The sequence below is a fragment of the Dendrobates tinctorius genome, unplaced genomic scaffold, assembly GCF_039654945.1.
Source record: "Dendrobates tinctorius isolate UK_male_01 unplaced genomic scaffold, ASM3965494v1 ptg000154l, whole genome shotgun sequence".
Taxonomy (NCBI): Eukaryota; Metazoa; Chordata; class Amphibia; order Anura; family Dendrobatidae; genus Dendrobates; species Dendrobates tinctorius.
In genome coordinates, this window is record NW_027361821.1 from 4,030,264 (window position 1) to 4,058,138 (window position 27,875).

At 44.8% G+C, this 27,875-nt stretch overlaps 1 protein-coding gene across 2 annotated transcripts; it reads left to right on the plus strand.

Moving 5' to 3' along the window:
* The first annotated feature begins 1,252 nt into the window (after positions 1–1,252).
* On the plus strand, positions 1,253–27,126 carry C1GALT1C1 (C1GALT1 specific chaperone 1). 2 transcript variants are annotated; one of them, XM_073547581.1, is made up of 3 exons: positions 1,267–1,393; positions 21,511–21,596; positions 22,222–27,126. In XM_073547581.1, exon 3 carries the CDS (start codon positions 22,227–22,229, stop codon positions 23,178–23,180), a length of 954 nt encoding a protein of 317 aa, XP_073403682.1. In that variant the 5' UTR covers positions 1,267–1,393; positions 21,511–21,596; positions 22,222–22,226; the 3' UTR covers positions 23,181–27,126. The 2 variants fall into 2 exon arrangements, with proteins under 2 accessions (XP_073403681.1, XP_073403682.1); XM_073547580.1 differs by lacking the exon at positions 21,511–21,596 and having other exon boundaries at positions 1,253–1,393.
* The last annotated feature ends 749 nt before the right edge of the window (positions 27,127–27,875 follow it).

Consider the following 27,875-nt stretch of genomic DNA (forward strand, 5'->3'; position numbering starts at 1 on the left):
ACCCAGTCACCCTGTGAGCTATAGTTGTCACGCTGTTTCTGGGGTCCCACAATTAATATTAATAATAGTGATCAGCGCATCGAGGAGCCATCATAAACACAGAACACTGGGCCCAAAGCAAGAAAGCTTTCATGCCAGAATTCTGGGGTAAAAGATCTGAAAAGTCACAAAATGTAGTGTTCTCACGCCAGTTTCTCCCAGCTCCGTCAACACGGGCGTAGCTAAGGCCTGTTTCACACTTCAGTTTTTTAGTGTCAGTTAAAATCCGCCAAAACGGCGGAAAGCGGAACCGTTGCTAAATAAAGTGAATGGATGCCACCGGACCGTTTTTTTGACGGATCCAATGAATGAAGATTTTTAAAGGAACCGCAGCCCGGGGAGGGGATTGGAGGGGAGGAGAGAGAGAGAGAAAAAATTGGCGGATCTGCTAAAAACCGGATCCAACGGATGGCCATCCGTCAAGATCCGCCGGTAATGCAACTCAATGGGGAAAAAAACGGATTTTCACAAAAAAATAGCGGATCCGTTTTTTCGTAAAAACGGCGGATTTTGACTGATGGTCAAAAACGGAAGTGTGAAACAGGCCTAAGCGGGACGGGGGCGTGGAGCACGCTGTCAATGTGACGTCAGCGCTGCAAATCTGACGATCGTGGGTAAAGCACAGTTTGATTTTTTTTAAAAAACAGACTGTAGCTAAGAACAGAGGTTTCCCCAAACTGTGAAGCCGCATAAAATGCTTATTCCCCGAAAATGAAGTTATTCATTATCCATATGATAGGGAGCACCTTACTGATTGATGAGAGTCTGACCACTTGGCCCTCCTGCGAACCAAAATTGGGGCTTTGGAACCTCAAGAACAAGGCTGTGCAGTCCTGCCCTGAATGGAGGGAGGTGTGTGAGCTTTCTGAGGGGCTGTGGGAAGCTTTGGTGCCCCTTTAATGTGGTAGCCCCCCGGACGTAGAGGCACAGTTCGCCAACATAGCCTCATGGGTATATGTAGTTCTTGTCCTGACTATACAGAAGTGCGATCGTCCTGACCACATCGTCCTTACCAACCAAATTGCTGCAGTAAACTCCTGCACTGGAACTGATAACTGGAATTTGGAGCCATGTAACCCTTGTTCTCAGGGTTGTCTATACTAGTTCTCCAAAATAAGGTAACTTCCCATTTACTTGTCCTAAATTCTCTTTCAACTTTCCACACTATCATTCATTTCCTCAAACTTTCTCCAAGTTATTTTTTTGCCAGGATCAAAGATGGCGGCGAGTTAGAACAGTGACACGTCATGACAGTACACGTGACTCCATGTCACCTGCGCATGAAGGCGGAAATCCAAGATCCGGCAGCAGCCAGCAACAGCAGACCGAGCAGACGGCGCTCAGGAGCGGCAGGGTGAGTGCGGCGCCCGGAGGCGTGACGCCGGGATAGGAGGTCTGGCGGGGACTGGGGTGTTAACCCTTCCTTCTCCTGAGCAGCCTACGTCATGGCCGTGTGTATGTGGATGATGAGTGGAGCGGCTGCAGCAGCCATGTAGTGGTCGGTGCTGTCATCGGTCTGATCTCCCCATAAACACAGGATGTGAAGGCTGCGCTGTCAGCACCGACATAGAAGATGTGCTGCATTCCAGTATCACTGTCTGTACATGGCACATACATACAAGGCCCATATACACTACATACACGGCACATACATACACGGCACATATACACTACATACACGGCACATACATACAAGGCCCATATACACTACATACACGGCACATACATACACGGCCCATACATACACGGCCCATATACACTACATACACGGCCCATATACACTACATACACGGCCCATATACACTACATACACGGCACATACATACACGGCCCATATACACTACATACACGGCACATACATACACGGCCCATATACACTACATACACGGCACATACATACACGGCCCATATACACTACATACACGGCCAATATACACTACATACACGGCACATACATACACGGCCCATATACACTACATACACGGCACATACATACACGGCCCATATACACTACATACACGGCACATACATACACGGCCCATATACACTACATACACGGCCCATATACACTACATACACGGCCCATATACACTACATACACGGCACATACATACACGGCCCATATACACTACATACACGGCCCATATACACTACATACACGGCACATACATACACGGCCCATATACACTACATACACGGCACATACATACACGGCCCATATACACTACATACACGGCACATACATACACGGCCCATATACACTACATACACGGCACATACATACACGGCCCATATACACTACATACACGGCACATACATACACGGCCCATATACACTACATACACGGCACATACATACACGGCCCATATACACTACATACACGGCCCATATACACTACATACACGGCACATACATACACGGCCCATATACACTACATACACGGCACATACATACACGGCCCATATACACTACATACACGGCACATACATACACGGCCCATATACACTACATACACGGCCCATATACACTACATACACGGCCCATATACACTACATACACGGCACATACATACACGGCCCATATACACTACATACACGGCACATACATACACGGCCCATATACACTACATACACGGCACATACATACACGGCCCATATACACTACATACACGGCCCATATACACTACATACACGGCCCATATACACTACATACACGGCCCATATACACTACATACACGGCACATACATACACGGCCCATATACACTACATACACGGCCCATATACACTACATACACGGCCCATATACACTACATACACGGCACATACATACACGGCCCATATACACTACATACACGGCACATACATACACGGCCCATATACACTACATACACGGCACATACATACACAGCCCATATACACTACATACACGGCACATACATACACGGCCCATATACACTACATACACGGCCCATATACACTACATACACGGCCCATATACACTACATACACGGCCCATATACACTACATACACGGCCCATATACACTACATACACGGCACATACATACACGGCCCATATACACTACATACACGGCACATACATACACGGCCCATATACACTACATACACGGCACATACATACACGGCCCATATACACTACATACACGGCACATACATACACGGCCCATATACACTACATACACGGCCCATATACACTACATACACGGCACATACATACACGGCCCATATACACTACATACACGGCACATACATACACGGCCCATATACACTACATACACGGCACATATACACGGCACATATACACTACATACACGGCACATATACACTACATACACGGCCCATACATACACAGCCCATATACACTACATACACGGCACATACATACACGGCCCATATACACTACATACACGGCACATACATACACGGCCCATATACACTACATACACGGCACATATACACTACATACACGGCCCATATACACTACATACACGGCCCATATACACTACATACACGGCACATAAATACACGGCCCATATACACTACATACACGGCACATACATACACGGCCCATATACACTACATACACGGCACATACATACACGGCCCATATACACTACATACACGGCACATACATACACGGCCCATATACACTACATACACGGCACATACATACACGGCCCATATACACTACATACACGGCACATACATACACGGCCCATATACACTACATACACGGCACATACACACACGGCCCATATACACTACATACACGGCACATACACACACGGCCCATATACACTACATACACGGCACATACATACACTACATACACGGCACATATACACTACATACACGGCCCATACATACACAGCCCATATACACTACATACACGGCACATATACACGGCACATATACACGGCCCATATACACTACATACACGGCACATATACACTACATACACGGCCCATATACACTACATACACGGCACATACATACACGGCCCATATACACTACATACACGGCACATACATACACGGCCCATATACACTACATACACGGCACATACATACACGGCCCATATACACTACATACACTGCACATATACACTACATACACGGCACATATACACTACATACACGGCCCATACATACACAGCCCATATACACTACATACACGGCACATATACACTACATACACGGCCCATATACACTACATACACGGCCCATATACACTACATACACGGCCCATATACACTACATACACGGCCCATATACACTACATACACGGCACATACATACACGGCCCATATACACTACATACACGGCACATACATACACGGCCCATATACACTACATACACGGCACATACATACACGGCCCATATACACTACATACACGGCACATACATACACGGCCCATATACACTACATACACGGCCCATATACACTACATACACGGCACATACATACACGGCCCATATACACTACATACACGGCACATACATACACGGCCCATATACACTACATACACGGCACATATACACGGCACATATACACTACATACACGGCACATATACACTACATACACGGCCCATACATACACAGCCCATATACACTACATACACGGCACATACATACACGGCCCATATACACTACATACACGGCACATACATACACGGCCCATATACACTACATACACGGCACATATACACTACATACACGGCCCATATACACTACATACACGGCCCATATACACGGCCCATATACACTACATACACGGCACATAAATACACGGCCCATATACACTACATACACGGCACATACATACACGGCCCATATACACTACATACACGGCACATACATACACGGCCCATATACACTACATACACGGCACATACATACACGGCCCATATACACTACATACACGGCACATACATACACGGCCCATATACACTACATACACGGCACATACATACACGGCCCATATACACTACATACACGGCACATACACACACGGCCCATATACACTACATACACGGCACATACACACACGGCCCATATACACTACATACACGGCACATACATACACTACATACACGGCACATATACACTACATACACGGCCCATACATACACAGCCCATATACACTACATACACGGCACATATACACGGCACATATACACGGCCCATATACACTACATACACGGCACATATACACTACATACACGGCCCATATACACTACATACACGGCACATACATACACGGCCCATATACACTACATACACGGCACATACATACACGGCCCATATACACTACATACACGGCACATACATACACGGCCCATATACACTACATACACTGCACATATACACTACATACACGGCACATATACACTACATACACGGCCCATACATACACAGCCCATATACACTACATACACGGCACATATACACTACATACACGGCCCATACATACACAGCCCATATACACTACATACACGGCACATACATACACGGCCCATATACACTACATACACGGCACATACATACACGGCCCATATACACTACATACACGGCACATACATACACGGCCCATATACACTACATACACGGCACATATACACTACATACACGGCCCATATACACTACATACACGGCACATACATACACGGCACATACATACACGGCACATACATACACGGCCCATATACACTACATACACGGCACATACATACACGGCCCATATACACTACATACACGGCACATATACACTACATACACGGCCCATTTATACACGGCCCATTTATACACGGCCCATACATACACGGCACATACATACACGGCCCATATACACTACATACACGGCACATACATACACGGCACATACATACACGGCCCATATACACTACATACACGGCACATACATACACGGCACATACATACACGGCACATACATACACGGCACATACATACACGGCCCATATACACTACATACACGGCACATATACACTACATACACGGCACATACATACACGGCCCATATACACTACATACACGGCACATACATACACGGCCCATATACACTACATACACGGCACATACATACACGGCCCATATACACTACATACACGGCACATACATACACGGCCCATATACACTACATACACGGCACATATACACTACATACACGGCCCATATACACTACATACACGGCACATACATACACAGCCCATATACACTACATACACGGCACATATACACGGCCCATATACACTACATACACGGCACATACATACACGGCACATATACACTACATACACGGCACATATACACTACATACACGGCACATACATACACGGCCCATATACACTACATACACGGCACATACACGGCCCATATACACTACATACACGGCACATACATACACGGCCCATATACACTACATACACGGCACATATACACTACATACACGGCCCATATACACTACATACACGGCACATACATACACGGCCCATATACACTACATACACGGCACATACATACACAGCCCATATACACTACATACACGGCACATACATACACGGCACATACATACACGGCCCATATACACTACATACACGGCCCATATACACTACATACACGGCACATACATACACGGCCCATTTATACACGGCACATACATACACGGCCCATATACACTACATACACGGCACATACATACACGGCACATACATACACGGCCCATATACACTACATACACGGCACATACATACACGGCCCATATACACTACATACACGGCACATACATACACGGCCCATATACACTACATACACGGCACATACATACACGGCCCATATACACTACATACACGGCACATACATACACGGCCCATATACACTACATACACGGCACATACATACACGGCACATACATACACGGCCCATATACACTACATACACGGCACATACATACACGGCCCATATACACTACATACACGGCACATACATACACGGCCCATATACACTACATACACGGCACATACATACACGGCCCATATACACTACATACACGGCACATACATACACGGCCCATATACACTACATACACGGCACATACATACACGGCCCATATACACTACATACACGGCACATCCATACACGGCCCATATACACTACATACACGGCCCATATACACTACATACACGGCACATACATACACGGCCCATATACACTACATACACGGCCCATATACACTACATACACGGCACATACATACACGGCCCATATACACTACATACACGGCACATACATACACGGCCCATATACACTACATACACGGCACATACATACACGGCCCATATACACTACATACACGGCACATACATACACGGCCCATATACACTACATACACGGCACATACATACACGGCCCATATACACTACATACACGGCACATACATACACGGCCCACATACACTACATACACGGCCCATATACACTACATACACGGCCCATATACACTACATACACGGCCCATATACACTACATACACGGCCCATATACACTACATACACGGCCCATATACACTACATACACGGCCCATATACACTACATACACGGCCCATATACACTACATACACGGCACATACATACACGGCACATACACACTACATACACGGCACATACATACACGGCCCATATACACTACATACACGGCACATACATACACGGCCCATATACACTACATACACGGCCCATATACACTACATACACGGCACATACATACACGGCCCATATACACTACATACACGGCACATACATACACGGCCCATATACACTACATACACGGCACATATACACTACATACACGGCACATATACACTACATACACGGCACATACATACACAGCCCATATACACTACATACACGGCACATACATACACGGCCCATATACACTACATACACGGCACATACATACACGGCCCATATACACTACATACACGGCACATATACACTACATACACGGCCCATATACACTACATACACGGCCCATATACACTACATACACGGCCCATATACACGGCCCATATACACTACATACACGGCACATACATACACGGCCCATATACACTACATACACGGCACATACATACACGGCCCATATACACTACATACACGGCACATACATACACGGCCCATATACACTACATACACGGCACATACATACACGGCCCATATACACTACATACACGGTACATACATACACGGCCCATATACACTACATACACGGCACATACATACACGGCCCATATACACTACATACACGGCACATACATACACGGCCCATATACACTACATACACGGCACATACATACACGGCCCATATACACTACATACACGGCACATACATACACTACATACACGGCACATATACACTACATACACGGCCCATACATACACAGCCCATATACACTACATACACGGCACATATACACGGCACATATACACTACATACACGGCACATACATACACGGCCCATATACACTACATACACGGCACATATACACTACATACACGGCCCATATACACTACATACACGGCACATACATACACGGCCCATATACACTACATACACGGCACATACATACACGGCCCATATACACTACATACACGGCCCATATACACTACATACACGGCACATACATACACGGCCCATATACACTACATACACGGCACATATACACTACATACACGGCACATATACACTACATACACGGCCCATACATACACAGCCCATATACACTACATACACGGCACATACATACACGGCCCATATACACTACATACACGGCACATACATACACGGCCCATATACACTACATACACGGCACATACATACACGGCCCATATACACTACATACACGGCACATATACACTACATACACGGCCCATATACACTACATACACGGCACATATATACACGGCACATACATACACGGCACATACATACACGGCCCATATACACTACATACACGGCACATACATACACGGCCCATATACACTACATACACGGCACATATACACTACATACACGGCCCATTTATACACGGCCCATTTATACACGGCCCATTTATACACGGCCCATACATACACGGCACATACATACACGGCACATACATACACGGCACATATACACTACATACACGGCACATACATACACGGCCCATATACACTACATACACGGCATATACACTACATACACGGCACATACATACACGGCCCATATACACTACATACACGGCACATACATACACGGCCCATATACACTACATACACGGCCCATATACACTACATACACGGCCCATATACACTACATACACGGCACATACATACACAGCCCATATACACTACATACACGGCACATATACACGGCCCATATACACTACATACACGGCACATACATACACAGCCCATATACACTACATACACGGCACATATACACTACATACACGGCACATATACACTACATACACGGCCCATATACACTACATACACGGCACATACATACACGGCCCATATACACTACATACACGGCACATACATACACGGCCCATATACACTACATACACGGCACATATACACTACATACACGGCACATATACACTACATACACGGCACATATACACTACATACACGGCACATATACACTACATACACGGCACATACATACACAGCCCATATACACTACATACACGGCACATACATACACGGCACATACATACACGGCCCATATACACTACATACACGGCACATATACACTACATACACGGCACATACATACACGGCCCATTTATACACGGCACATACATACACGGCCCATATACACTACATACACGGCACATACATACACGGCACATACATACACGGCCCATATACACTACATACACGGCCCATATACACTACATACACGGCACATACATACACGGCCCATATACACTACATACACGGCACATACATACACGGCCCATATACACTACATACACGGCACATACATACACGGCACATATACACTACATACACGGCACATACATACACGGCACATATACACTACATACACGGCACATACATACACGGCCCATATACACTACATACACGGCCCATATACACTACATACACGGCACATACATACACGGCCCATATACACTACATACACGGCACATACATACACGGCCCATATACACTACATACACGGCACATACATACACGGCCCATATACACTGCATACACGGCACATACATACACGGCCCATATACACTGCATACACGGCACATACATACACGGCCCATATACACTGCATACACGGCACATACATACACGGCCCATATACACTGCATACACGGCACATACATACACGGCCCATATACACTGCATACACGGCACATACATACACGGCCCATATACACTGCATACACGGCACATACATACACGGCACATACATACACGGCCCATATACACTGCATACACGGCACATACATACACGGCCCATATACACTGCATACACGGCACATACATACACGGCCCATATACACTGCATACACGGCACATACATACACGGCCCATATACACTGCATACACGGCCCATATACACTGCATACACGGCCCATATACACTGCATACACGGCCCATATACACTGCATACACGGCCCATATACACTGCATACACGGCACATACATACACGGCCCATATACACTACATACACGGCACATACATACACGGCCCATATACACTACATACACGGCACATACATACACGGCCCATATACACTACATACACGGCACATACATACACGGCCCATATACACTACATACACGGCACATACATACACGGCCCATATACACTACATACACGGCCCATATACACTACATACACGGCACATACATACACGGCCCATATACACTACATACACGGCACATACATACACGGCCCATATACACTACATACACGGCACATACATACACGGCCCATATACACTACATACACGGCACATACATACACGGCCCATATACACTACATACACGGCCCATATACACTACATACACGGCACATACATACACGGCCCATATACACTGCATACACGGCACATACATACACGGCCCATATACACTGCATACACGGCACATACATACACGGCCCATATACACTGCATACACGGCACATACATACACGGCCCATATACACTGCATACACGGCACATACATACACGGCCCATATACACTGCATACACGGCACATACATACACGGCCCATATACACTGCATACACGGCACATACATACACGGCCCATATACACTGCATACACGGCACATACATACACGGCCCATATACACTGCATACACGGCACATACATACACGGCCCATATACACTGCATACACGGCACATACATACACGGCCCATATACACTGCATACACGGCACATACATACACGGCCCATATACACTGCATACACGGCACATACATACACGGCCCATATACACTGCATACACGGCACATACATACACGGCCCATATACACTGCATACACGGCACATACATACACGGCCCATATACACTGCATACACGGCACATACATACACGGCCCATATACACTGCATACACGGCACATACATACACGGCCCATATACACTGCATACACGGCACATACATACACGGCCCATATACACTGCATACACGGCACATACATACACGGCCCATATACACTGCATACACGGCCCATACATACACGGCCCATATACACTGCATACACGGCCCATATACACTACATACACGGCACATACATACACGGCCCATATACACTACATACACGGCACATACATACACGGCCCATATACACTACATACACGGCACATAAATACACGGCCCATATACACTACATACACGGCACATATACACTACATACACGGCCCATATACACTACATACACGGCACATACATACACGGCCCATATACACTACATACACGGCCCATATACACTACATACACGGCACATACATACACGGCCCATATACACTGCATACACGGCACATACATACACGGCCCATATACACTGCATACACGGCCCATATACACTGCATACACGGCACATACATACACGGCCCATATACACTGCATACACGGCACATACATACACGGCCCATATACACTGCATACACGGCACATACATACACAGCCCATATACACTGCATACACGGCACATACATACACAGCCCATATACACTACATACACGGCACATACATACACAGCCCATTTATACACTGCATACACGGCACACACATGTACACGGCCCATACATACACTGCATACACGGCACACACATGTACACGGCCCATACATACACTGAATACATGGCACATACATACACGGCCCATACATACACTGAATACATGGTACATACATACACGGCCCATACATACACTGCATACACGGCACATACATACACGGCACATATGCACTGCGTACACGGCACATACATACACGGCACATATGCACTGCGTACACGGCACATATGCACTGCGTACACGGCACATACATACACTGAATACATGGCACATACATACACGGCCCATTTATACACTGCATACACGGCCCATACATACACGGCCCATTTATACACTGCATACACAGCACAGACATGTACACACGGCCCATACATACACTGAATACACGGCACATATACACTGCATACACGGCCCATACATACACGGCACATATACACTGCATACACGGCCCATACATACACGGCACATATACACTGCATACACGGCACATACATACACATCACACACATGTACTCGGCCCATATACACTGCATACACGGCCCATACATACACGGCACATATACACTGCATACACGGCCCATACATACACGGCCCATTTATACACTACATACACGGCCCATACATACACGGCCCATATACACTACATACACGGCACATACATACACAGCCCATTTATACACTGCATACACAGCACAGACATGTACACGGCCCATACATACACTGAATATATGGCACATACATACACGGCACATATGCACTGCGTACACGGCACATACATACACGGCACATACACTGAATACATGGCACATACATACAAGGCACATATACACTGCATACACGGCCCATACATACACGGCACACACATGTACTCGGCCCATATACACTGCGTACTCGGCCCATATACACTGCGTACACGGCACATATATACACAGCACATATACACTGCATACACGGCCCATACATACACGGCACATATACACTGCATACACGGCACATACATACACAGCACACACATGTACTCGGCCCATATACACTGCATACACGGCCCATACATACACGGCCCATATACACTGCATACACGGCCCATACATACACGGCCCATACATACACGGCCCATATACACTGCATACACGGCCCATACATACACGGCCCATATACACTGCATACACGGCCCATACATACACGGCCCATATACACTGCATACACGGCACATATACACTGCATACATGGCACATCCATGCACAGCCCATACATACACTGCACACATACGTACATGGCCCACATACACTACACACATACGTACATGGCCCACATACACTGCACACATACGTACATGGCCCATATACACTGCACACATACGTACATGGCCCATATACACTGCACACATACGTACATGGCCCATATACACTGCACACATACGTACATGGCCCATATACACTGCACACATACGTACATGGCCCATATACACTGCACACATACGTACATGGCCCATATACACTGCACACATACGTACATGGCCCATATACACTGCACACATACGTACATGGCCCATATACACTGCACACATACGTACATGGCCCATATACACTGCACACATACGTACATGGCCCATATACACTGCACACATACGTACACGGCCCATATACACTGCACATACATACACGGCACATACGTACACGGCCCATTTATACATTGCATACACGGCACATACATACACGGCACATTTATACACTGCATACACGGCACATACGTACACGGCCCATTTATACATTGCATACACGGCACATACGTACACGGCCCATTTATACACTGCATACACGGCACATACATACACGGCCCATTTATACACTGCATACACGGCACATACATACACGGCCCATTTATACACTGCATACACGGCCCATTTATACACGGCCCATTTATACACTGCATACACGGCACATACATACACGGCCCATTTATACACTGCATACACGGCACATACATACACGGCCCATTTATACACTGCATACACGGCACATACATACACGGCCCATTTATACACTGCATACACGGCACATACATACACGGCCCATTTATACACTGCATACACGGCACATACATAAACGGCCCATTTATACACTGCATACACGGCCCATTTATACACTGCATACACGGCACATACATACACGGCCCATTTATACACTGCATACACGGCACATACATACACGGCCCATTTATACACTGCATACACGGCACATACATACACGGCCCATTTATACACTGCATACACGGCACATACATACACGGCCCATTTATACACTGCATACACGGCCCATGCATACACGGCCCATTTATACACTGCATACACGGCCCATTTATACACGGCATACACGGCACATACATACATGGCCCATTTATACACTGCATACACGGCCCATACATACACGGCCCATTTATACACTGCATACACGGCCCATTTATACACGGCATACACGGCACATACATACACGGCCCATTTATACACGGCATACACGGCACATACATACACGGCCCATTTATACACTGCATACACGGCACATACATACACGGCCCATTTATACACTGCATACACGGCCCATACATACACGGCCCATTCATACACTGCATACACGGCCCATTTATACACTGCATACACTGCCCATTTATACACTGCATACACGGCACACACATACACGGCCCATATACACTATATACATGGCACATACATACACGGCCCATATACACTATATACATGGCACATACATACACTGCATACATGGCACATACATACACAGCACACACATGTACATGACCCATATACACTGCACATACATACACGGCCCATATACACTATATACATGGCACATACATACACGGCCCAGATACATTGCATACACGGCACATACATACAAGGCCCATATACACTGCATACAGTCATGGCCAAAAGTTTAGAGAATGACACAAATATTATATTTTCACATGATCTGCTGCCCTCTGGTTTTTATGTGTGTTTGTCAGGTGTTTTTATCACATACAGAAATATAATTGCAATCATATTATGAGTAGCAAAAGGTTATATTGACAGTTAGAATGAGTTAATGCAGCAAGTCAATATTTGCAGTGTTGACCCTTCTTCTTCAGGACCTCAGCAATTCTCCCTGGCATGCTCTCAATCAACTTCTGGATCAAATCCTGACTGATAGCAGTCCATTCTTGCAAAATCAATGCTTTTATTTTGTCTGAATTTGAAGGTTTTTGTTTGTCCACCCGTCTCTTGATGATTGACCACAAGTTCTCAATGGGATTAAGATCTGGGGAGTTTCCAGGCCATGGTCCCAAAATCTCTGTTTTGTTCCCTGAGCCATTTAGTTATCACCTTTGCTTTATGGCAAGGTGCTCCATCATGTTGAAAAAGGTATTGTTGATCGCCAAACTGCTCTTGGACGGTTGGGAGAAGTTGCTCTTGGAGGACATTCTGGTACCATTCTTTATTCATGGCTGTGTTTTTAGGCAAGACTGAGAGAGAGCCCATTCCCTTGGCTGAGAAGCCACCCCACACATGAATGGTTTCAGGATGCTTGACAGTTGGCATGAGACAAGACTGGTGGTAGCGCTCACCTGGTCTTCTCCGAATAAGCCATTTGCCAGATGTCCCAAACAATCGAAAAGGGGAGGGGATTCATCAGAAAAAATGACTTTACCCCAGTCCTCAGCAGTCCACTCCCTGTACCTCTTGCAGAATATCAGTCTGTCCATGATGTTTTTCCTGGAGAGAAGTGGCTTCTTTGCTGCCCTCCTTGAGACCAGGCCTTGCTCCAAGAGTCTCCGCCTCGCAGTGCGTGCAGATGCACTCACACCTGCCTGCTGCCATTCCTGAGCAAGCTCTGCACTGCTGGTAGCCCGATCCCACAGCTGAAACACTTTTAAGAGACATCCTGGCGCTTGCTGGTCTTTCTTGGGCGCCCTGGAGCCTTTTTGGCAACAAGGGAACCTCTCTCCTTGAAGTTCTTGATGATGCGATAGATTGTTGACTGAGGTGCAATCTTTCTAGCTGCGATACTCTTCCCTGTTAGGCCATTTTTGTGCAGTGCAATGATGACTGCACGTGTTTCTTTAGAGATAACCATGGTTAACAGAAGAGAAACAATGATGCCAAGCACCAGCCTCCTTTTAAAGTGTCCAGTGGTGTCATTCTTACTTAATCATGACAGATTGATCTCCAGCCCTGTCCTCATCAACACCCACACCTGTGTTAATGGAGCAATCACTGAAACGATGTTAGCTGGTCCTTTTAAGGCAGGGCTGCAATGATGTTGAAATGTGTTTTGGGGGATAAAGTTAATTTTCTAGGCAAATATTGACTTTGCAAGTAATTGCTGTTAAGCTGATCACTCTTTATAACATTCTGGAGTATATGCAAATTGCCATTAGAAAAAATGAAGCAATAGACTTTGTAAAAATTAATATTTGTGTCATTCTCTAAACTTTTGGCCATGACTGTACATGGCACATACATACACAGCCCATATATACACTGCACACACGTACACTGCACATACATACACGGCACATACATACACGGCCAATATACACTATATACATGGCACATACATACACGGCCCATATACACTGCATACATGGCACATACATACAAGGCCCATATACACTGCATACATGGCACATATACACTGCATACATGGCACATACATACACGGCCCATATATACACTGAATACACAGCACACATGTACATGGCCCATATACACTGCACATACATACACGGCCCATATACACTATATACATGGCACATGCATAGACGGCACATATACACTGCATACACGACACATACATACACTGCATACATGGCACATATACACTGCATACATGGCACACACATGTACATGGCCCATATACACTGCACATGCATACACGGCCCATATACACTATATACATGGCACATGCATACACAGCCCATATACACTGCATACACGGCACATGCATACACGGCACATACATACACGGCCCATATACACTGCATACACGGCACATATACACTTCATACACGGCACATACATACACTGCATACACGGCCCATGCATACACGGCACATATACACTTCATACACGGCACATACATACACTGCATACATGGCACATATACACTGTATACATGGCACACACATGTACATGGCCCATATACACTGCACATACATACACGGCCCATATACACTATATACACGGCACATAAATACACGGCCCATATACACTATATACACGGCACATACATACACGGCCCATATACACTGCATACACGGCACATACATACACGGCCCATATACACTGCATACACGGCACATACATACACGGCCCTTATACACTGCATACACGGCACATACATACACGGCACATACATAAACTGCATACACGGCACATACATACACTGCATACATGGCACATATACACTGTATACATGGCACACACATGTACATGGCCCATATACACTGCACATACATACACGGCCCATATACATTATATACATGGCACATAAATACACGGCCCATATACACTATATACACGGCACATACATACACGGCCCATATACACTGCATACACGGCACATACATACACGGCCCATATACACTGCATACACGGCACATATACAGTACATACACGGCACATAAATACACGGCCCATATACACTGCATACACGGCACATATACACTTCATACACGGCACATACATACACGGCACATACATACACGGCACATGCATACACGGCACATACATACACTGCATACATGGCACATATACACTGTATACATGGCACACACATGTACATGGCCCATATACACTGCACATACATACACGGCCCATATACACTATATACATGGCACATAAATACACGGCCCATATACACTATATACACGGCACATACATACACGGCCCATATACACTGCATACACGGCACATACATACACGGCCCATATACACTACATACACGACCCATATACACTGCATACACGGCCCATATACACTGCATACACGGCCCATATACACTGCATACACGGCACATACATACACTGAATACATGGCACATATACACGGCACATACATACAAGGCCCATATACACTGCATACATGGCACATACATACACTGCATACACACATGACAGTGATCACTGATTGCACAGTAATACATATTAGTCCCATGAGAGTCCACACTGCACTCTCCGGGGGTCCCGCACACCGGTCGTCCAGCTTATCTCTGGTGCCGTTTGCTGTGTCAGCCTTTTGTCTAGCTGGAATTGTTCAGAAAGTGACAGTTCACATTATAGGGGGCTGTCTGGTGTCACCATTACATGGTACTGCAGTTCCTTCATTCTGCCGGTCAGCGTGGCTCGTTGGGGTCAGATCCTTATGATCAGTGGTTTAGTCCCATAAAACCCCAGCCTCACAGTACAAGAAAGTTGAGTCAATGATTGGCAGCTAAGGTCATGTGGTGCTGAGGATTGGACTGACCCACCGGAGAAGTGGAGAATCCCCCGGTAGGCCCCTGTGCAGGAGTGGACTAACCATATATTCCCTAGTTGGCACAATACACTTGATTCGCCATGTACAGACAGAAATGGCACATTGCCCAGTGTGGTATTATGTACATTTGTGAATGAGGTAATTAAAAATTTGTATGTAGCTGAGCAGTGGGCCTGGAGTTGATAATATTGGCGGACCCCAGTCCAATAATATGTGCTGCTGTTGTGATGTCATCACTTCAGCCAGGTAAGCAAATGCCTGCAGGGAGCAGCGTTGGGGTAGTAGTTTTAAAATAAAAAAAATTCATGCAGATTAAAGGGTTAATCCGTAGCCTAGATAGAAACGTATATGTTGGCAGGGTCGAAGCGCTGGGACTCACATCCGTTACGAGGACAGGGCACTTTAATCCCCATTGGAATGCTGTGGCTGTACACATTCTCTACCGCTTATCCATTCATTCCCTATGTGGCCCTTGAGCTCTGCACTCAGCTTTTTCTGCACAAACTGCCTTGTCCTGCTGATCGGTGCAGGTCCTGGCTCTCCGACACCCACCCATCAGCACACTATTATCATCTCTCCTTACAAAGAAGTTTTCACCAGACAATCCCTTTAAGCATTTGGACCAAGTATACCTGAACTGCAGTGAGCTTTGTTCTGCTGACCCGTGGTCCTGGTGGTCAGACCTGCACTGATCTAATGGCTGGCCTATGGCTTGATGGTGAGATGCAATATGTTGGATCCTCAGTAGCCTGGCGCCAGAGGAGTACTGGGCATGACTCCGCACAGATTGTGCTGGGACGGCCACTACCTGTACTGGGTATGATCAGTTTTGCTTCACGTCCTCACTCGGATGAGTCACAGAGGTGATTTCTAGAAGTTGAAACGGGTTCCTACCTTATCCAGCTGTACGTACCGGGAGCATGTGAGGCCTTTACCATGGCGTGCGCCCTACCGGCCTGGGCTGGATAATGGGGAGGACAATCACAGACGGTAGCAGCCAAAGTCCACTTCTTCTCAAGGGAAGAAAATAAGAAAGCAATTATTTTCCATCTATGAACACATTGTAAAGATGGTGCTTTTTTTTTTCTCTTAAGCATTCTTTTCCAATGTGAACATAGCTGACACCGATCATTTCTCTGCTGCATGGATGGAAGCTGTCAGAACTCCAGAGAAATCAGATGTCAGCTCTGTCTTCACAGGCAGCTTTGGAAATGAAGTCACTTTTTCCATTATGTTCGTTATTTTAGGTCCAAATAGGTTGAGTCTGGCCTTGCTGCTAGGCCTCATAGAAGTGAATGGGGTCGGGATGCTACGCTGCACAATCCTGCAGTAAAGGGCTTGAAGGTATTAACTGACCATGTATTGTCCATAGGCAAAACTGATGGTCTATAGGAAGGACCAATGTAAGTCACCGTGCTAGGGCACACAAAGGGTTCTATATTATTATTATTATTTTTTTTTTTTTATTTTTTTTTTTTTACATTGAGATCAATGGTTTGCGGGTATAAAATCACAGCGTACACTACTGCGATCCATATTCCAGATCAGATTCGCCCAGTCTAAGTCCATGGGTGCGCAATATACAGATCACATACGGGTTTACCATTAGTGATAGGTGAGCGGGCTCAATACGCCATCTAAGCTCAGTGGCCACTTCCATCTCATAACATCCTACTTGAAGCCTCGCAATGTCAATCAATTGTTAGGTGGCATCTTGACCTCGCGTCAAAATGTGCACCACACGATGAGGAGGACTGTTTAATATTCTAATTGAACCCAGAAAGTTATTAGCCGATTCATGGATCACACACCTGTTGTGAATCTTCCCAGTAAGCTCCTTGTTACCGAACAGTAAGTTGTGCAGAAAGTACAGAAACATTGGACAGTTGGACACGTGCATCCAAAAGCTTAGAGAAGGTCACATTAAGCTCACGTGATAAGGTTACAGTGTATTTTAGGGTTATCCTGAAATTTATCCCCAAATATCCCAAACTTTTTGTGAGTAGTGTATGTTCCTTCCAGTGTCTCTGTGCACAGTCAGCAAGACTGTTGGGTGTGTAGGGAGAGGTCTGATGAGCTAGCTGAGCAGATTGAGCTAAACCCATTGATGACCCGTTCTATGAAATGCTGCAGCGTTACATGAGTGTAATGAGAGCCGCTCTCTGATTTATGATACCCACTGTTTGGACATGTGGATTATGGATTATTATTCCAGTACTTGTAGAGATATGTACTGTATGTTTAAAATATATATACATTTTTTTTTAAAGACCATCTATGTGTAGTGATAAGCCAAAGTGAAAATTTGACTTTAACAATGTGATCTTCTCAGATTCTTCTTTTAAAACGAATGAAAAAAAACAGATTGGCGCCTTACAAAGAGGGGCGCAGTATGATGGAATCCAGCTGCACTTTGGAGGGAGTGTCGGCACAGACACTAAAATGCTTATTACAATTATAGTTTTTTTTTTCTTTATTTTAACAAATTATTTGGTTTATAAATATTTCCCATATTCTTTGTGTAGTATTTTATTGAGGCTTGAAGACTGGAAAATGGTTATCCTTTTATTTTTATCCTTCTCATCAATAGAAGATAGTCGTGGTCTGACATCCAGCACCTCAACTTATCAGCTGTTGTTACTCCAGTGGCTGCGGGGGAACATCTCTTTCTGAAAGGTATAGGATCTGATCTGCAGTACCCGGCAGCGGGCACTACACAGTGTACAAAGCTGTGCTGTTTAACTCCGCATCAGTCGGTACTGAGAACTGCTGACGACTGGGGGTGTCTGGTTTTGGACCGCACCGATTTGATACTGAGAACCTATCTGTAGGCTAGATCATCAGGATGAAAGAAGTGGAGAAACCCTTCAAGGAGTTTGTCCTCTTCTGGACAACCCCAGCTTAACCGATTCAGGATCCCAGTTAAAATGGAAATGGTGTATACTCGCTTTCCCAGCGATGTTGGCATGGTTGTTCCTGGAGACTTATGACATTGTTGTCACGTGTTGTCACGTGCAGCCAATGCGCGGCCTTTACTGTATCATCCTTCTTGATGGAGCAGCATCCAAACAGCAGCCGCTCATTGTCTGCAGCGGGCACATGAGACTACAATGTAACATTATCTTACAGCAACAGCATCGCTGATTTTGCAGGAACATTGCCTCTGTGGGCGGTGAGTATACAGGTTTTTTTTTTTAATTGTGGCCCAGAATTGATTAAACTGGGTTTATCCAGTAATGTAAAACCCCTTTAATTATTAATCATTATTAGCCTATTAATAGATGTTAATTTTGTGTTCTAGGAAAGATGATTTCCGAAGGCAGTTCGTTCATGCGGGGGCTGTTAATAGGAGGTGGCTTTTGTCTTGTGGTGACTCTTCTCGGACACATTAAGTTGGGGCATGAATCTGCCACCCCCCATGAGCACCATCACATCCAGGCACCTAACAAGGAGGATGTATTGAAGCTTTCACATGCAGAACGGATGGAGTTGAGTAAGAGTATCCGGGTCTACTGTATCATCCTTGTCAAGCCAAAAGACCTGAGCCTCTGGTCTGGCGTCATAAACACGTGGAGCAAGCACTGTGACCGGACTGACTATTACAGCTCTGAACACGTTAAGGTCTTTGAATCCATCGTCGTTGACAGCAGTGACATGTGGACCATGATGAGAAAAGCCCTCCAGATGGCGTATGAAAAACATAAAAAGGAGTACAACTGGTTTTTCATCGCTCAACCCTCTACTTTTGCCATCATTGAAAACCTAAAGTACTTTGTCTTGAAGAAAAATCCTTTGGAGCCTTTCTACATTGGTCACACTGTGAAAGATGGAGACCTAGATTATGTGGATTTGGCAGGTGGCATTGTGCTGAGTATTGGGTCAGTAAATCGTCTTATCCATGTCATGAGCGAGCCCGATAAGTGTCCAGAAACTGGTGGCATCATATGGAAAGTTTCAGGAGATAAGCAGTTGGCCATGTGCCTGAAGTATAAGGGAGTAGTGGCCGAAAATGCAGAAGACTCTGAAGGGAAGAACGTCTTCAACACCAAATCTGTAGGGACCTTAATTAAAGAAGGCATGGCAAATGATCCTCAAAAGGTTGTTGAAGGCTGTTGTTCAGACATGGCAATCACATTCAGTGGCATATCTCCGAACCACATGCAGGTTATGATGTACGGTGTATACAGACTACGGGCATACGGGCACAGCTTTAACGACGCACTAGTCTTCTCACCGCCTCCGAATTCCGATAACGACTGACGAACTTGACAAGTCCTCTATACGCATCACTAAATACTCTAAGGTGTACTTAATTCTGAAATCCGGAGACAAGAACTAAGGCAGATGCTAATCAATCAAGTACGATGGCTCTATTTATTTATGCGAGGAGGGCGTCGGTGGGGAGGAAGAACAGGATCTGTGTACATGTGTAATTTACTCTCTTCTCTGTACATTATAGAAGCTTCTGTCTTTCTACATGTCGGGACTGCTCAATACTTGTTTTACTACTCGGTCTGCAACTGATTTTCCACGGTGATGATTTTTGCACTCAAATTCTATTTTTCTACTTCATAAAGAACTGGGTTGATCTTTTCGATTTCCGTGGTCAGCGAACTTTGTACAATTCTTCAGGCTGCTCCCCATGGGAGAGTGTAAATGAGCTGACTTCTGTCTGTTATCGCCATCGTACATGGATGATGTTGCCAAATGACATTGTTTGGTGTTAGAGGACACGTTCCCTTCCTACCACGAGGCTCAACTCCATTACCTCATACACCTAGGGCACCTTTGTATACAAGTAATAGGACATGGTGTCCCACAGCGAGGCCCTTCTGGTATTTTAGAAGGTGGTGTGACGGCACCTCTACATTTTTATTAAGAATCCACAAGCCAGAGCCCTAGTGGCATTGTTGCTGTAAGATACACAGGACTGGAGCAGAGCATGGTTTTATGCGGCAACATTCTCTCCCCACGTCTCGTATTTTCCATGTAATAACGATTCTGCTGCATCTTTTCTTAGAACGGTGTGTTGTGCCATTCCTACAAATCCATGGCCAACTGGGCTTTACCATTCACTAGAAGTTTTGCCTACACAATCTGGAACTGATTGCTGTGCCAACAAGTGAAGAGACATGCCATGCATTATTGACAAGGGGAATGGTACTGGCCAGTTGTCAATTTATTCATAATTTTCCAGGAGAAAAAAAATCAGAAAGTGAGGACTTAGATATGTTAAGAAAGCCAACACATCCTTATTAAAGGGATTGTCCGGGCATAAAATATTGATGACTTGCTGCTAGGATAGATCATCAATATGCGCTCAGTGACCGTCTTATGCCATTGATCAGCTGTTATTAGCTTTGGATATTAAAAGGAGCCACTGCTGAGAACTGCAGACCAGCTCCAACAGACTATCGGTACTCCAAGAGGATCAATAGCCAAAAAAAAACACGAAACACAATAGCCCCCCTCCCACCGGAAAAAAAATTAAAAATGGCAAGCATATTAGAGGATTATTCCGTAGCCACTAACTTCCGCATTAGGTGAGCAGTACTGTTGTTGCGTCTACAGACACCTGCAGATAGGGGCACGCATGCCGGCAGACAATAATCCTGCCTATCCGGTCTCCAGCAGTATAATAGTACTGTCATTATAACCTCACCCTTTAGTAATGATTCACGCTGTAAAGTTGTGAAGTCGAGGGGGGAAAAAAAAAAAAACACTTATCGGTTACTAGTGTGCAAACTAGGCCATCCGAATAATTTTTTTTTTTTTTTTTTTTTTTAATTTTTATAGTGATAAAAATGGAGGTGAGGCGAAAGAAAAAAAAATGGCTAAAAATTAAATTTACTGATCGATGCTTTAATTAAACTCTGATAAAATGGTTTGTGGAAGAGGATGTTGGATCTGTCTTTAAATTGCCTTTATCTAGTGAACGTATTAATTACAAACATATCTACAGCGAGAAGTTCAGCCCATTTAATGCTCTGAAATATCGGTGCACGTTGTATTACTTCATCTCTCTTGAATTGACTGGTTCTTGGATATAAGTGTTTTCTTGGCAGAATCATAATGGGGGAAAAAAAAAAAAAAAATAATAATAAATGGAAAAAATGAGCCTGACGACACTTTTCCAAAATTGTGCTATTGCAGTAATACCCAGTTACCCAACTACACAGTAAAAACCACTGAGGACTTGCATGGAGAAACCACTATGCCGATACACTAACTTTGGCACATTAAAGGGCACCTCTCCACGTAGAAGCCGTATGCTAATTAGGCTGGACGCACATTAGGGTTTTGTTAACACACTTGGAGGAAACAGTGCAACTGTGTAAACACGCCCACAATGCTTTTCCAACCTGATTTGCATATGGCTTCTCACTTGTATGTCTCATGACTGGCACATTGGATCGCTACAACATGCTGTTAGGTAATATTGGCAGTGAAGGTTTTAAATGTAGAAAAGTATCTGTTCAGTTCTCCCACACACACAATTTTTTTTTTTACTTGTTTTTTTTAAAGCCACCTTGTGTTGTCCCTTAGATCTTGCATATTTTATTTTTATGCATTTTTCACATTTTATAAAAAAAAAAAGGGCTTTTGAAAGCTAAATCCATCAACACCTGTTATTTCTTCTATTTGTTGCTGCTTTGACAAGAAATCTGTGTTATTCATATGCAAATAAGATGTAAAGTTCTCTGTTCCTGACAGCACTTAATGAGCCTCTGCCTTTGGATGAGGTTTCCCTGCCTACCACTAGACCAGCTTTGAGTGACAGCTCACTGTCTGTGTGACCTTAGGAAAATCACAAAGTGGGCTATCAATCAAGCTAAAGTGGCTGGTAAAAACAGGGAAATAAAGGCCCCGTCACACATAGCGATCTCGCTAGCGAGATCGCTGCTGAGTCACAAGTTTTGTGACACAACAGCGATCTCACCAGCGAGATCGCTGTGTGTGACAGCGATCAGCGACCGGCCCCCCTGCCGGGTATCGCTGATCGCTCTGGGAAGTCTCTGGACATTTCTTTCGTCGCTGATCTCCCGCTGGCCAGCACGCATCGCTGCGTGTGACAGGTGGGAGATCAGCGATAAAAAAAAATATATATATATTACTATTCTCACCTTCCGACGTCCCGCACAGCATTCCCGCCTCTTTCCACGCTCCGATCCCAGTAATCCTTTGCAAGAATGACCGCGAGACTTTGCGATCCCGTGAGAACGGACATCATCGCGATAATTGTCGCAAAGGATTACTGGGACCGGAGCGTGGAGAGAGGCGGGAATACTGCGCGGCGGCGTCGCTGTGCTAATCGCTGGTGAAGCTGTCTGTTTGACAGCTCACCAGCGATCCTGACACGTTGATATCGTTGTCGGGATCGCTGGTAAGTCGCTATGTGTGACGGGGCCTTAAGTCTGTGGCTAGTTAAGTGGTCTGTCATGCCCAGAGCCCATAATGCCTCATTTGCATTTAAATTAAACCACTAATTTCTTAGGAATGCAGCAGCAGATAGATATATATGGAGGTGTCCATGTACTGAGTTTGGAGAGGTGTGCGGAGTTGATCTTACTGACATTCCCTTTTAAGAATGTGGATTTCTAATTTTAAGCTGTTGTATGAGATTTGAAATACTCTTGTATTTCCTGTTCATCTTAAAGGGATTGAGCTGACCACCAACCATCCATGGTGGTGCTCCTAATCTGAAGCAACCACTGTAAGAAGGAAATATTGTGGACACACCATTTTATAGAAGAATGGGATACAGAACATGCAAAATACATGCCGTGGTGTGAACATATCCTTACAGGGTTTCCCAACTGGCTTTTTGATCAAGAAACTCAGGTTTTTTTCTTTTTTTTTAAAATTTTGTTTTACAACATGAAAAACAGATTTTAATCTAGCCTCTGTTCATTCTGCAGAACTGGATCAGAATGACTCCTCAGCCATGATGAGTTGCACATCACTCCTAGAGCCAGTCATCTGCATATGTCGTATAGACCTGTAATATTATAGGTAGCTTGTAAGGAAAGAATTGGGGAGGATTGCTGGCTGTGTCATATATTTTTTCTATATTTTTGACTGGTAAGTGGATATTAACAGCACTTCTTGTATAAAATTAAATGAATAAATATTTGTAATTTTTTTTATGCTCTGAAAAATTTACAACAATGAATTTCTGTATGGATTAAACAATTATTTTATATTACATGTGTTGTATTATGATTTTTTTTTTTTTTTTTTTTTTTTTTTTATTCCTGTTTTGTGTAAACTAAATTGTGTTCCACTGCATTACATTCTGGTTAGAGATGCATTAATGATTCTGCAGACTTCAGAGCTGAAATCGGCCAGGTTTAATGTGATGTAAAGTTGGTCATTCATATGCTATAGGAGCTGCTGACCACTATTTATTCAGACTCCAGCATATAATTGTATGGTTGGCTCGTCATGGGTGTTTTTTTTTTTCTCAATTCATTAAGGTGCTTACCCCAGAAATCTGGCGTAAACACCTTAATTAGTCACAATATTTTTACACAACTTTTCAGTTGCACAAAAATATTGCACCTTTTTGGAGTTCCCACTCTAGTACTGCCCAACTATCCCAGTTTGGACAGAACATGGACAGGGTGTAGTTACATTCGCTTATCAAATTCATCATAACTTATGCCCAACACGTGACATAACTTACTCTTAGGCCCAGAATGGTCTACTATGTTTACTGTCTACAGCGCACACACATACGCATTACTGCTATATACACACAGCTCTGCTACACACACACACACACACAATACATTATCACTTTTTGAAGTTCCTTTTAGATGCCTTAGACTTGCAGCATATGTGCAGCTTCATCAATGTGCAGGTCCCAGTAGCGTTGTCTCCTGCCCTGCACCGATCACACTGATCAGTGTTGGGCTGGAGAACTGTTTTCTCACTGATTAGAAAGGATGCTGT

What these genes read in the sequence shown, in the direction of transcription:
- C1GALT1C1 (XM_073547580.1), top strand. Translation starts at nt 22,227, where the DNA reads ATGATTTCCGAAGGCAGTTCGTTCATGCGGGGGCTGTTAATAGGAGGT.